The sequence below is a fragment of the Macaca mulatta genome, chromosome 4, assembly GCF_049350105.2.
Source record: "Macaca mulatta isolate MMU2019108-1 chromosome 4, T2T-MMU8v2.0, whole genome shotgun sequence".
In the NCBI taxonomy this organism is placed as follows: domain Eukaryota; kingdom Metazoa; phylum Chordata; class Mammalia; order Primates; family Cercopithecidae; genus Macaca; species Macaca mulatta.
In genome coordinates, this window is record NC_133409.1 from 107,797,760 (window position 1) to 107,811,945 (window position 14,186).

Below are 14,186 nucleotides of genomic sequence, written 5' to 3' on the forward strand. Positions count from 1 at the left end.
AAAGAAAATATAAATAATGTAGAGAAGGAGTAGTCCAAGAGGCTAGGACAACAATTGAGGTTGTGCAATGTCTGAAAAGAGAGAGGAGTACTTCGAGAATAAGGAATATTTTTAACAGTATTAAATGCTACTGAGCTTTCAGAGACCATGGAATTTAAACTGCCTATCCTTGTCTTTCCTTGTCTAATTCTTATTTTCCAGCAAGATGCTTCTTTCTAGTATCAAGTGGCCAATTCTTTCCTCTGACAGCCCTGTGGCTCCCTTTGCCTTTCTGCTTTTCTCAACAGTACCACTCTATTTTGAGAGCCCCAGCTACGTTGGGGATCCAGTACCAGGAAGGCTGTCAGCCCTGTGCTAAAGAAAAATGAAAGGGAGTCAGACATGAGTGTGTACAGTGTGCTTTTCATGAGATACTTCTTTTAGCTGGAGGATGGTCTACTACCTTGTTTTGCAACCCTGGTCCCTCACACAGGGACCTTATTTACAGTGGAAGATGACCTTGTGGCTCTTGTATGACCCATGACTACATTATGCCTACCTGACCATTTCTCTGGTGATGAAAGCCAAATGTTGTGTCCTCTCCAGCACACTGGGGAAAACCTGGGCTGGGACAGCCCGTTGTTCTTCAGATGGAAGTTGAACATTCAATACAATACACTACCACAGGATGAAACAAGGCCAATTTTTTTTTTTTTTCTTTAACGGAGCCTTGCTCTGTTGCCCAGGCTAGAGTGCAGTGGTGTGATCTCGGCTCACTGCAACCTCCGCCTCCTGGATTCAAGCAATTCTCCTGCCTCAGCCTTCCGAGTAGCTGGGACTACAAGTGTGCATCACCATGCCCAGCTAATTTTTGCATTTTTTTTTTAGTAGAAACAGGGTTTCACCACATTGGCCAGGATGGTCTTGATCTTTTGACCTTGTGATCCACCCGCTGCGGCCTCCCAAAGTGCTGGGATTACAGGTGTGAGCTACCGTGCCCGGCCCAAAGATTTTTACTTACATATTTTGGGCATGGAGGACATAATTAATGGAGAGGAAATTATGGGTCACATGAGGCAGAAGTGTAGGGTCAGGAAGAGAGAGAGAGGCAGTGAGTAGCCACCAGCAGTATGTATATGGGAATAAGACGTGGGTCACCTCAAGTCCATGGGCAAATGTCTGAATGGTCCATTTAAAGAAAATAGCTGGAAAGCAGGGAGCATAGTCTGTTGGGCAGGAGAGATGTTTCTCAGTTCTTCTCTCTGGCATCAGCTTGAGCCATTCGGGTATGGTGTAGAACTGAAAGCTGTGTTAAGAACCTTGCTTCTAGTATGAGAAACTTAAACTTGTATTCAAAATAGGTGCCGAGGCAATGTAAAATCATAAGAATTCACTAAACACCCATGTTGTGGTGAGAGTCTTAAGACCTTGCTATGAAGTGAGCCCGTCACTATGTACAGATGGGGACATTGGGTCACATGCTACTTCAATTGTTGAAAATTACCTATCTATACAGACAACTGGGTATTAGGTAGATGTTACTGATAGTTTTAATGTGTCATACAAGCCTCCAAGGTTCTTTCTCCAATCATAACCAGGAATCAGCTTCCAGCCTCTACCCTTCTGTCATTTATTCTCTGGGGAAATTAAAAAAAAAAAAAAAAGCCAAAGACAAATAGCCCAATATTCCACTGAGAGATCCTTAAAGTGCCAATATGTTTTAAAGTGGAATGAAAATAGATTTTCAAATTTGACTTTACCGAATCTCTTGGTATCAGTTTCTTCATTTAGGGATAATTTTGTCCTACCACCAAACCCTTCAATTTTGCGCATAGCTGAAACCTGATACAGACTTTACACTCCCCAAAAATAATGCTGACAGAGAATAGATGAATAATAAACATCATACATTACAATGAATTTTCTGCACTATTATGGATAGATGTCTTACATAACTAATGATACACGATTCATCTTTCACTATAACTTTGAATAATTAACTTTTAAAGGGTTTTTCTTTTGTTGCTTTTAAAAGAATATATGTATTTAAATAAGTGGTTTATATATACTAACCATTATATATTATATTAAATAAATATGGTCATTTATTTAAGAAAGGATGAAAAGGTAACTATGTTTATAACAAAATGTTTTATAGGTAAGTTATTTTTTCTTTTGAAACTTTTAATGGAGTTAACTTCTGATGTTTTATTTTAAAATACTTTGAATGTTTTTAAAGCTATTAGCTAACAATGCTATACTCTCTGTGTGAAAAATATGGGTTCATTATTGTACTGGGGAGTAATATAGTTCTTTACTGCTTTTTAGTTGTATCTTCCCTCAAATAGCAGGCTGTCAAGAACCTTTTTGATATAATTGCAGTTGTAAGTAATGGCACCTCCTACCACCTGTTAGTTTGCTGCTTCTTACATGCTATGTGTTCTGAAAACACATAAGAAAGGCTTCTTTGAAACTTCATGATAAACGAGAATCTAGAAAGTTCTGAGAGAGCTTGAATCTAATGGCTACAAATAAGAGCTAAGTATTTCAATCTCTAATTTTAGGCCAGTGTTTAAAAATGTATATGTCTCATGTTATTTTATTCCTTTCTTAGTCCTATAAAATAGATACTATTATTACCCATATTTTACAGATGAGTTGAACAAGGAGACTCAGATAAACAAGCATTCTGAGTGGAGTCTTTTAATCTTTCTGACTTCTCCCCTTCCAAAATTGATAGAGCAACTATACAGGTAAACAAATAAGCAAGCAAACAAAAAGCCCACAGAAAACATCTACTCTAAAACAAGATAATAAGAAATTCTCATGAATCCCAAAATATGATGGAGGGAGGACAAACTGGATCCATATAATATCATTGACTATTAGAATGCAGAGAAAAAGCAAGATACAAAAAAAGTCAGTTAGACCCACTACCAGAAAGTTAGATTAGCAATCTAAGGACAGAAGTGGAAACTGGGACGGGCTTTTGCAGGCTCCAGTTCTCAGAAGAGCGGAAAAGGATTGCAGGAAGATCTACTGATATTGGCAAATCTGGACTCAATGAATCTTCCACACTAACCAACTGGAGCTCCTTCCAGTTCAAAGTCTTGTACTGAAGAGAAACTAATGGGAAGAGAATTGAAATTAAGTTTGCTAATATAAATATATATTCAAAATAGGTAAATATAAGGCCTGTGTCCTCTCATTTTGATTACTTTGGCCCTTGCAAATGTTACTGGTGGGCCTCATTCTGAAATTGGGGAGGTGGCTGCTCTCTACATTTGAGCCCTGGGGCCACCACAGGGGTTTCAGGAAATTGCAGTGGAGCTGCTCCTCCAAACAATCATGGTACATGGAACACAGGCTGCACTGATCATCCATTCTACTTAGCTGATCTGAGTTTGGAAACATGGACTCTCAATTTTCTTAACCGTTTAAGTATGGGTTCTATTTGTGTTGTTGCCTTTTTTTTTTTTTTTTTCCAAAAAGTGGGAAAGGAACTTGAAGTTCATGGTGTATCTCTTATATTTTTTAATTGTTTCAAAAATGTAACGATATTTCCAAAATGTGACGAACTTTCTTGTTTAATTTCCCATCACATGCCATCAGGTGGGTCTCAAGTCATGAGGAAAGAGTAATTACTGGTAATTACTGGCAATACTCTTTTTTTTTTTTTTTTTTTGCACACATCCATGCCCAATGCTGGATTTTTGAATCTTCTCATTTATAAATCACATTCATTTTGGAACCATTGTTGAGAAATAACCTTTTTTAAAAAAATCATTTTCCCAAAGATAACTCATTTTGTCAGTGAGGAGGATGAAAGGATTCTTGTTTGAGATTTTAAAAAAATATTATCACTTTTAATTTAAAAAATAAGTGACAGAAAGAAATTTAAAAATCATCTAGCAGGTAAGCTAGGAGCTTGTGATACTTAATTTGTACACTCTGAGCAAGGCTCTCAAAATATGTGAATCTAGCACAGGACAGCTTTTCTTACGCAACCAGCTTCAAAGATTTGTCCTGGAGTGCACAACTATTAAGATGCTCTATTACTTTCCTAGAATTGTCATAACAAATTACCATAAACTTCATTGATTAAAACAACAAAAATGTATTCTCTAACTTAGTACTGGAAGCCAGAAGTCAGAAATCAATGTGTTGGCAGGGCTCCAATCCCTCCAAAGACTCCGGAGGAGAACTTTACCTTGCTTCCTGTAGCTTCTGGAGGCTTCAATCTTGTGGCAGCAAAACCCAAATCCCTACAGAAAGGCTATTCTCATGCCATTTTCCCCTGTGCTGCTCTCCACACCCACTCTTCTTCTTATAAAGACACTTGCCATCGGATATAGGGCCTACTGTAATCCAGGATGATCTCATCTAGAGAACTTTAATTTAATTACATCTTCAAAGATCTTTTCCTAAATAAGGTCACATTCACATACTTCTGGTGAATTTATTTTTTGGGGTCCTATTCAATCTACTATAGAGATTGATCTAGGATGGTAGAAAAGAACTTTTCATATAATACTTGAAAATATATCAGTGAGAAAGGTTATAATATACCCCTTCAATACCATAATTAATGTATAAAAATTTATAAACCTAAAATAGTTAATGAAAAAAAGACATTTATATCTTGAGTTGATTGCTAGTCACAGCAAAAGTAAAAACAATTTTATTAGCATTAAACAGATTTTGTTTTAGAGAAAATTGCTACTTCACTGTTAAGTCTCTCAGAATTATAGATTATACATCAAAATCAGATTTGTATGCCAGGATATTAAAAGGATAATTTTGTGCCCTAGAAATGAAAGCAAACAGAAAATGCCAGAGGTACTTTTACATAATAGTTTAATGCTTTTATACTGGGCCATAGCTATCTTATTATTATCATCATTATAAAATGTTGTTACATTTTTTCTCATTTGGTTTCAACCAACTGTGTTCCTTGTGAGATCAGTGACCTGTGAATATAAAACACAGAGAAATACAAAACAACTGGAATTTGTAATAATATAAAGTAAAAAATGTTCGCTTCAATTTGAGGGCTCTTTTTTATATTTCCCAAATAAGAGGCAGCAGCAAATTTTAAGTCAAGAGTAATGGAAAGAAGAAAATCACTTCATGGGTTATTTTTAAGAGAGGATGGAGTCTTTAGTTGAGAACATAGCAGGGAGAGTGGTGAGTAGGGGAGAGGGAGAGAAAGGAAGAAAAACAGGGAGTACAGAGGAATAAAGGAAGAGAGGGAGAAAGGAGATAAAGATGAGAGAGGGAGGGGGCGAGAGAGAGATAGAGAGAGAGAGAGGTATTTATTGCTACTTCTCTGGGAGTCTAGAAGGAAATGCTTGTGTTTTCTCTCACCCAGGAGGAAGAATTAGCTAATAAGGAGGAGGGCAGCAAGGACTAGAACACAACATTTGTGAGTCTAAATCAGTAAATTTGATTAAGCTCTTTTGTTTCTATTTCTCCACCAAACTTTAAAAATCCATATAATCAAAATCTTATCCTACCTTACAGAAATTTTTGCATGTGAAATCTGGCAAATAATCTTTGGGAAAGAGAATATTAAAAACCTTAAGCTCTTAACTGGAGCTAGTTTTAAAAAAAGTTTAATAATATGACTGATCAAAGACAGTGATGCTTACCAAACATTTAAACTGTCCCCTGAACCCCCATACTTTCCAATTTTTTTGCAGTGAGAAGGGAACATGTGATATATGACGTTCTGGCCAATAAAATGTGAGCTGAGGCAGTCAGTATTACTTCCCACTGGAGAGAGAGAAAATCCCCTCAGGATTCTCCATTCAGCTCTTACCCATGAGAATGACAGTGAAGGTCACATGTTGTTATTGGAAACTCTAAAATTTGAAATGCTGAGCCATCACATTGAGTTCATCACCCTGGAAAGCCCCACATCTACACTAAGCTTTATAAGTAGAAAAGCTTAAGAACTATTTTTTAAGCCACTGAGATTTTGTGATGCAGTATTATCATAGTTTATACCCACCCTAATATGTGTAATAGATCTAGGTTGTTTGAGGTTAGCTGAGGTAATCCCTTAATAGATATGAAACAAAATTAAATACTATGAAGTGGGAAGGCATTACATTTGCTTTTTTAAAATTGCATTCTCTTTGATACTTTCTGATAGTTTTATTGCTGTTAAAAAGAAAGCATAACTTTTTATTATCGGCTATATGAGTAATCATTATTTTCAACTTTACTAACAGAAAGATATATGATTCCAAATTTCTCTTAAACATTTTTTAATCCTGTTAACTTAATTGATTTTTTTCACACAATTAAAGTTGTATGAGAAAGACTAGAAATCATTAATCTCTTGATACAGAATAATTTCTTTCAGATATTAGTAAATGACATATAGTAAATGCCATTTTCTTATGTCTGGATTTTATACTTTTGCAAAAACAAAATTTAAACTCAAAGGAATTATTTTTATTTTTTGAACATATTTTTTGCCAAATGGGATGGATTTGAAAAAAATTACCCAAACCTTGCTGGGTCATATAAATCATCTCCTTTTTATATGATGATATGAGGCCTATAGACTATAACCATTTTCTTTAAGTCCTCTGGGCCACGAAGTGACTGAGCCCCAAATATATACAATCAACTAAATTTTGACAAGCATACCAAGAAGACACAATGAGGAAAGAATAGTTTCTTCAATAGATGGTGTTAAGAAAGCTAGATATCCGCATGCCAAAATTAAAAAGCAGCCTATGAATTGGAAGAAAATATTTGTGAGCTATGTATCTGATAAGGGGTTAATATCCAAAATATATAAAAATATATAGAAACCTCATACAGCTTAATAGCAATGAATAATAATTAATAATAACAATAACCTGATTAAAAATGGGCAAATGACATGAACAGACATTTCACAAAGAAGGCATAAAACTGGGCAATAGGTATATGAAAATGCACTAATCACTAATCATCAGAAAAATTCATATAAAAATCTCATCTTAAACCTGTTAGAATGGCTACCATCACAAAGACAAGATACAATATGTGTTTCTGAACTTGTGGCGGAAAGAGAACCCTTTCACACTGTTTCAATGGTCTTTACATTTTGTTTTGTTTTGTTTTTGCAGTGGCTGTTACCAGTTTTTCCTTTCCATATTTAGTGCTTCCTTTAGGAGCTCTTTTAAAGCAGGCTTGGTGCTGACCAAATCCTTCAGCATTTGCTTGTCTGTAAAGGATCATATTTTTCCTTCAGTTATGAAGCTTAGTTTGTCTGGATATGAAATTCTGGGTTGAAAATTTTTTTCTTTAAGAATGTTGAATATGTGTCCCCACTCTCTTTTGGCTTGCAGGGTTTCTGCCAGAGATCTGCTGATAGTCTGACAGGCTTCCCTTTGTGGGTAACCCCACCTTTCTCTCTGGCTACCTTAGCGTTTTTCCCTTCATTTTAACCTTGGTGAATCTGACAATTATGTGTCTTAGGGTTGCTCTTCTCGAGGAGTACCTTTACGGTGTTCTCTGTATTTCCTGAATTTAAATGTTGGCCTGTCTTGCTAGTTTGGGGAAGTTCTCCTGGATAATATCCTGAAGTGTGTTTTCTGACTTCATTCCATTCTCGCCGTGAGTTTCAGGTACACCAATCAAATGCAGGTTTGATCTTTTCACATAGTTTGATATTTCTTGGAGGCTTTGTTTGTTCTTTTTCATTCTTTTTTCTCTAATATTGTCTTCACACTTTATTTCATTAAGTTGATCTTCAATTTCTGATATCCTTTTTTCCACTTCATCAGTTTGGCTATTGATACTTGCATATGCCTCACGAAGTTTTCGTGCTGTGTTTTTCAGCTCCATCAGGTCATTTATGTTCTTCTCTAAACTGGTTATTCTAGTTCGCAATTCCTCTAACCTTTTTTCAAGGTTCTTAGCTTCCTTGCATTGGATTAGAATGTGCTCCTTTAGCTCAGAGAAGTTTATTACCCACCTTCTGAAGCCTACTTCTGTCAATTCACCAAACTCATTCTCTGTCTAGTTTTGTTCCTTTGCTGGTGAGGAGTTGTGATCCTTGAGAGGAGAAGAGGCATTCTGTTTTTTGGAATTTTCAGCATTTTTGTGCTAGTTTTTCTTCATCTTCATGGATTTATCTACCTTTGGTCTTTGATGTTGGTCACCTTCAGATGGGGTTTCTCTGTGGACATCCTTTTTGTTGATGTTGATGCTATTGCTTTTTGTTTTTTAGTTTTCCTTCTAACAGTCAGGTCCCTCTTCTTCAGGTCTGCTGGAGTTTGCTGGGGTCCACTCCAGACACTGTTTGCCTTGGTATTACCAGCAGAGGCTGCAGAATAGCAAAGATTGCTGCCAGCTCCTTCCTCTGGAAACTTTGTCCTAGAGGGGCACCTGCCAGATGCCAGCTGGAGCTCTCCTGTATGAGGTGTCTGTCAACCCCTGCTGGGAGGTATCTCCCAGTCAGGAGGTATGGGGGTCAGGGACCCACTTGAGGAAGCAGTCTGTCCCTTAGTAGAGCTCAAGTGCTGTGCTGGGAGATCTGCTGCTCTCTTCAGAGCTGGCAGGCAGGAACGTTTAAGTCTGCTGAAGTTGTACCCACAGCTGTCCCTTCCCCCAGGTGCTCTGTCCCAGGGAGATGGCAGTTTAAGCCCCTGACTGGGGCTGCTGTCTTTCTTTCAAAGATGCCCTGCCCAGAGAGGAGGAATCTAGAGACACAGTCTGGCTAGAGCGGCTTTGTGGTGCTGCAGTGGGCTCCACCCAGTCTGAACTTCCTGGCAGCGTTGTTTACACTGTGAGGGGAAAAATGCCTATTCAAGTCTCAGTGATGGCAGACGTCTCTCCCCTCACCAAGCTCGAGCATCCCAGGTCAACTTCAGACTGCTGTGATGGCAGCAAGAATTTCGAGCCACTGGACCTTAGCTTGTTGGGCTCCATGGGGGTGGGATCCACTGAGCAAGACCACTTGGCTCCCTGGCTTCATCCCCCTTTCCAGGGCAGTGAACAGTTGTGTCTTGCTGGTGTTCCAGGTGCCACTGGGGTTCGAACAAACACTCCTGCAGCTAGCTTGGTGTCTGCCCAAATGGCTGCCTAGTTTTGTGCTTGAAACCCGGGGCCCTTGTGGTGTAGGCACCCGAGGGAATCTCCTGGTCTGCGGGTTGTGAAGGCTGTGGGAAAACTGTAGCATCTGGGCCGGATTGCACCATCCCTCACGGCATGGTCCCTCATGGCTTCACTTGGCTAGGGGAGGAAGTTCCCTGACCCCTTGTGATTCTCAGGTAAGGCAAAGCCCCACCCTGCTTCTGCTTGCCCTCTGTGGGCTGCACTCACTGTCTAACCAGTCCCAATGAGATGAAGCAGGTACCTCAGTTGGAAATGAAGAAATCACCCTCCCTTCTGCATTGGTCTTGCTGGGAGCTGCAGACAGGAGCTGTTCCTACTCGGCTGTTTTGCCCAGGAAAACCCATGTCAATTTTTAAAGAAAGAATAAATTTTATAGGCTTTACCGTCCTGCTGTCTCCATCTCTAAATTACTCCCACCCACAACCCCAACCCTATACACATAGTACTAATAGTGCCATTTCACTATTAACTGAGCTTCCCTTTCCCACTAAATTTTCATTCCTTGAGAAATGAAAGATGATCAAAGCCACCGAGAAACTGGCAAAATGCCATTTATAGCAGCATATATTTGGCAGCAGGACTTAGTCCTGCTATTAGAAAGGAAATTCTTAGTAAATGCAAGTATATATAAAAAAGGATCCATCTTCTGATGTGTTCTCTTGCAGAGAAATGGATTTTACTCCCTTTGAACAGGCTCTACATGCATACTCTTTGAAGGAAAAAATCATATTGCTTTTAATAAAAGTCCTTTCTTTTTATTTCTTTTCTATATTGTGCATCTGTTTCTTTTTCCATACCTTGGTGGATCTCAGTTTATTAAAAGTATTCTATCAACAAAATAGGAGGGAATTATTATCCCACTGCTAGTATCTTTCCTTTGTTTTAACTTGATTCCACACTTCAACTTTAGTGTACTTTAATTAATAGTAATAAAAAAACCAGACCTTTATAGATTCTGAAGAAGAGCATTCTAGTTAAGTTCTTTAGAAGGTGAATTTAATTGTAGGTGTAACATATTTATAATGCAAAAAATGTTTTATATGTAACAAGGCAATTTATATGTATCTATCTAAGTAGACATGTGTGATAGTAATTATAAATGAACTATTATTAATTGTCTAGTAAAATAAGTAGTTACCAACAGATGATATTGAAAACATAATAAAATATAAACATTAGTGTAATAGAATAATGTACTAACATGTTTTGGACTGACATGTAAACCAACTACAATTTGTGGTGCTTACATACACTGTCTCACTTAAACTTCATAATAATTCAATTAGTGAATACTCTTAAATTGTCTTAGTTTGAGAAGTGAGGGAACTAAGGCACAGTGAGACTATTTTTAATAGGAATTAATGAGTACTCACTTTCGTGTTGAATGAATTAGCTATTTACCAACCAAATATTTACCTTAAATATATATTTAATATAAAACATAAATACATAATAAATATAAAATAGGATATAAGCATATTAAGACCCAAGCATCTTGTGTTTTCTGCAGGCATTTATGAAACTGTGGCAGACTGTCTTGTTAGCTTACAAAGAAGACAAAAATCTCAGAGCCTTCATAGACTCTTTTTCTGCATTCTGATAAAAAGATACTGTCTGTTTTCTGATCTTTCTCAATGTTTAAAAAGTAACAAAATGTACATCCTGACACACTTATCTTTTTTTTTTATTCCTGTCAAATAGTCATGGGAAAATGGTGGAGGGGCAAAACAAACAGATCAACAAAAGAAAATGTGGTCAAACTGTCACACAAGCATAAACCTTGTGTGACTGTGTATTTGCTGTCTTATTCTGTACCACATGCTTTTTGAACATTTGGGATTAACTAACCTGCTAATGAGACCCACCTTCCTTTGAAGAGTCAATCTATCCCACATTCTTTCTGTGCTGGGGGATGAATATTTCTCCCATAAAACATGTTAATAGCATAAATATAATTTGATGATAGGAAAATCATTCTTTATAAGAGCTATTGTGTTGAAAGATAGTAGTTCCCCTGAAACCAGGTAATAAATGCCAACTCCCTCTTAGTGAAAAGTGAAATAGTTATTTATCTTAAACTATTCTTGGCATAATTCTAGATATGTTAGAACATGATAGTACTAACAGCTAGTACACTTTTTAGGTTTATATCTATAAGAACAAATGTATTATATGATCATGTTAACATTATTTTACTGGTCAAGCATGGTGGCTCATACCTGTAATCCCAGCACTTCGGGAAGCTGACGGGGCCAATCACTTGAGCCCAGGAGTTTGAGACCAGTCTGGGCAATAGGGCAAGATTCCATCTCTTTCTCTCTCTCTTCAGTGAAAAGAAAAAAAAAAAAACATTATTTTGCTAGCAGCAAATTATCATTATGATTTTTAAGGGTAATACAAATATTTAAAGTTAATGCTTAATATACATAGATATATTTAGCTTTAGGAAATAAATATTTAGGGAAATACCTTAGTAAATCTCATTTTAAAAAATGTATACCCAAGACAACTGGTTCATTTTGGGTTTGCTTGTATGAGTTGATATATAACTGTTTTATTATTTATTTATTTACTTTTTAAGACAGGGTCTTGCTCTGCCACCCAGTCTGGAGGGCAGTGGCACAATCATGGCTCACTGCAGCCTCAAACCCCTACACCTAAGTGATTCAACCTGCCCAGTAGCTGGGACCACAGGTGTGCACCAAAATATCAGGCTACATTTTTAGTTTGTCATAGAAACAGGGTCTCCCTCTGTTGCCCAGGCTGGGTTTGAACTCCTGGGTTTAAGCAATCCTCCCACATCAGCCGTCCAAATGGTTGGAATTACAGGCATGATCCACTGTGCCCAGCTTGATTTAACTGTTTTAATTAAGGCCAAAGCTCAAGTTTCCCATACTTTTTACACACCTAGATTATTCTCCTCTGATTTGTGAAATAGTCTCTTCCTTCTCTAGCTCCTTGAGTCAGATGTAGCTCTTCTATGTTAGGTAGGGTAATGCTTGCTGTTTTAACAAACCAGCTCCCAAATAAGCTAGGGTAGTCGAGTTCTTGTCCATGACTATGCAAGCTATGGGCAAATAAAAACTGAAACTCGGTACCCTAAGACAGTGAATGTTTATTTTTTCATTGATGTATAGTCCTATGTAGATGCTCTTGGCTGATGAAGTATAGGGTTCTACCTCATACAGTCATTTAGGGAACCAGGATGATGAAGGTTGTGCCATTGCCAACACATATTTACCTGGGTGCTTCAGCTAGTAGAGAGAGACAGCAAGTTGCACTGCATGGATATTCAGTAGGTAAAGAGAGAGAAAAAAAATATATAAAAGTATTCCCACTTCAAACCACCTTGGCAGAAAAGTGACCCATGTAAATTTGTCCCATGTTTTACAGATAAGAATTAGTCATGAGACCCCACTGAGATACAAGAATGATAGGCAAGTGTGGTCCATTACTGTGTAGTCACTTCTTAAAAATAAACTCCCAACTACTGAAGGAGGTCATACATTTTTGGTGGGCTGCTAACTTTCCCCGCCTCATTCCCCACTCTTAGCAATTACTCTCCAAGTCCATTTAAAGGCCTATCTGTATTAATAATGCCTTCATTTTATTGCTAGTAAATATTATAAATGAGCCTGAGAAACATTCTGTAGCCACATGGAAACACTGACTTATTCTGCTATAAGTACTGTAGAGTTACATGAACCTACACTAGATAAGATCAGTGTAGTCACTAGGGAGCCATCTGCACAAGATACTATAATATATACTACTTTATGTAACCCTACTTGTTGTAAGTGTGATGTGAAGCCTATAAAGTAAATATTTATCACCAAACTTGTTTATATAATGTAACCTTCTCTAAAAAATAACAATGTTAAAAAATATCCTTTCTAATTAGCAGGTTTTTCTCAGAACAATAAGATAATGTACACATTCAGGGAAGCAAAAGGAAATGAATTGAGTGTACATGGAGAAGAAAAACACAATTTAGTCCCCAAAACATGAAGTTATTAATGCCAACATAGATCCATTACATTTTACACATGGATAAGCCAAAAGCTATGGCAGTCAAGTTCTTGTCCATGATTATGCAAGCTATGGGCAAATAAAAACTAAAACTCAGATCTTCCAGTCTTGTGCTATTTCTTATTCAAGCTGTGATACAGTTTAGATATTTGTCTTCTCCAAATCTCATGTTGAAATTTTATTTGCAATGTTGGAGGTAGGGCGTAGTGGGAAGTGGATCCTTCATGAATAGCTTGCTTTCCCTTCCCTGAGGTAATGAGTGAGTTCTCACTATCTGAGTTTACAGGAGGGCTGGTTGTTTAAAAGAGCATAACAGTCATCCTCTCTTGATCACCGCCTCACCATGGGGCACACCTACTCCCCTTTTCCCTTCTGCCATGACTTATAGCTTCCTGAGGCCCTTACCAGAAGCAGATGCTGGTGCCATGCTTCTTGTGCACCCTGAAGAACCATGAGCCAAAACATCCTCTTGTCTTTATAAGTTACTCAGCCTCAGATATTTTGATTATGCAAACAGACTAACACAAGCTGACATTCTAGCAAAATGAAGGATGACTGGAACTGCAGTGGTGGAATACCATGGGTTTACTCTGTGGCTTCTTCTGAGTCTGTATTTTAGGCTATGATGAATTAGAGTACCATTGGCTGTAGGGATTAACAGTTTTGTTCACCTATCTTCTTGCTATTTCATAAAACCTATCAAAAACATGAGGAGTGTCAAACTCACAAGAGAATTGAAAAAAGTATGTCAGGTAACCATTGCCATATGTAATCTAGTACAATAGTAGTGGTTTCTATCATTTGAAGTCAGCTACCAGAAGGTGCTTTATATAGTGTTACACCACTGGATCTTCAAATAATCCTCTGCAGCACTTATTATCAGCACATATTTACCAATTTTACAGTGGAGAAAATAAATAACTGAGTAAATAAGAGAGAGAGTTGGTATTAATGTTGAAGAATGTCTTATCCTAGGCCATTCCCTTTCTCCATGTTTGTACTTTATTTTAATGTGTTTCAGAACAGAACATATGGTTACAGTGGAGAAAATAAATAAC

The 14,186-nt window shown here is 37.5% G+C and overlaps 1 protein-coding gene across 1 annotated transcript in view; it reads right to left on the reverse strand.

The window, feature by feature from the left end:
• Positions 1-221: 221 nt before the first annotated feature.
• MEI4 (meiotic double-stranded break formation protein 4) overlaps positions 222-14,186 on the reverse strand; it is a 314,754-nt gene continuing 300,789 nt past the window's right edge. Inside the window, exons 5-6 of the mRNA XM_078001038.1 lie at positions 11,319-11,422; positions 222-354 (exon numbers count right to left, since the gene is read on the reverse strand). Coding sequence (XP_077857164.1) covers positions 222-354; positions 11,319-11,422 — 237 coding nt within the window. The remainder of the gene's footprint in view (positions 355-11,318; positions 11,423-14,186) is intronic.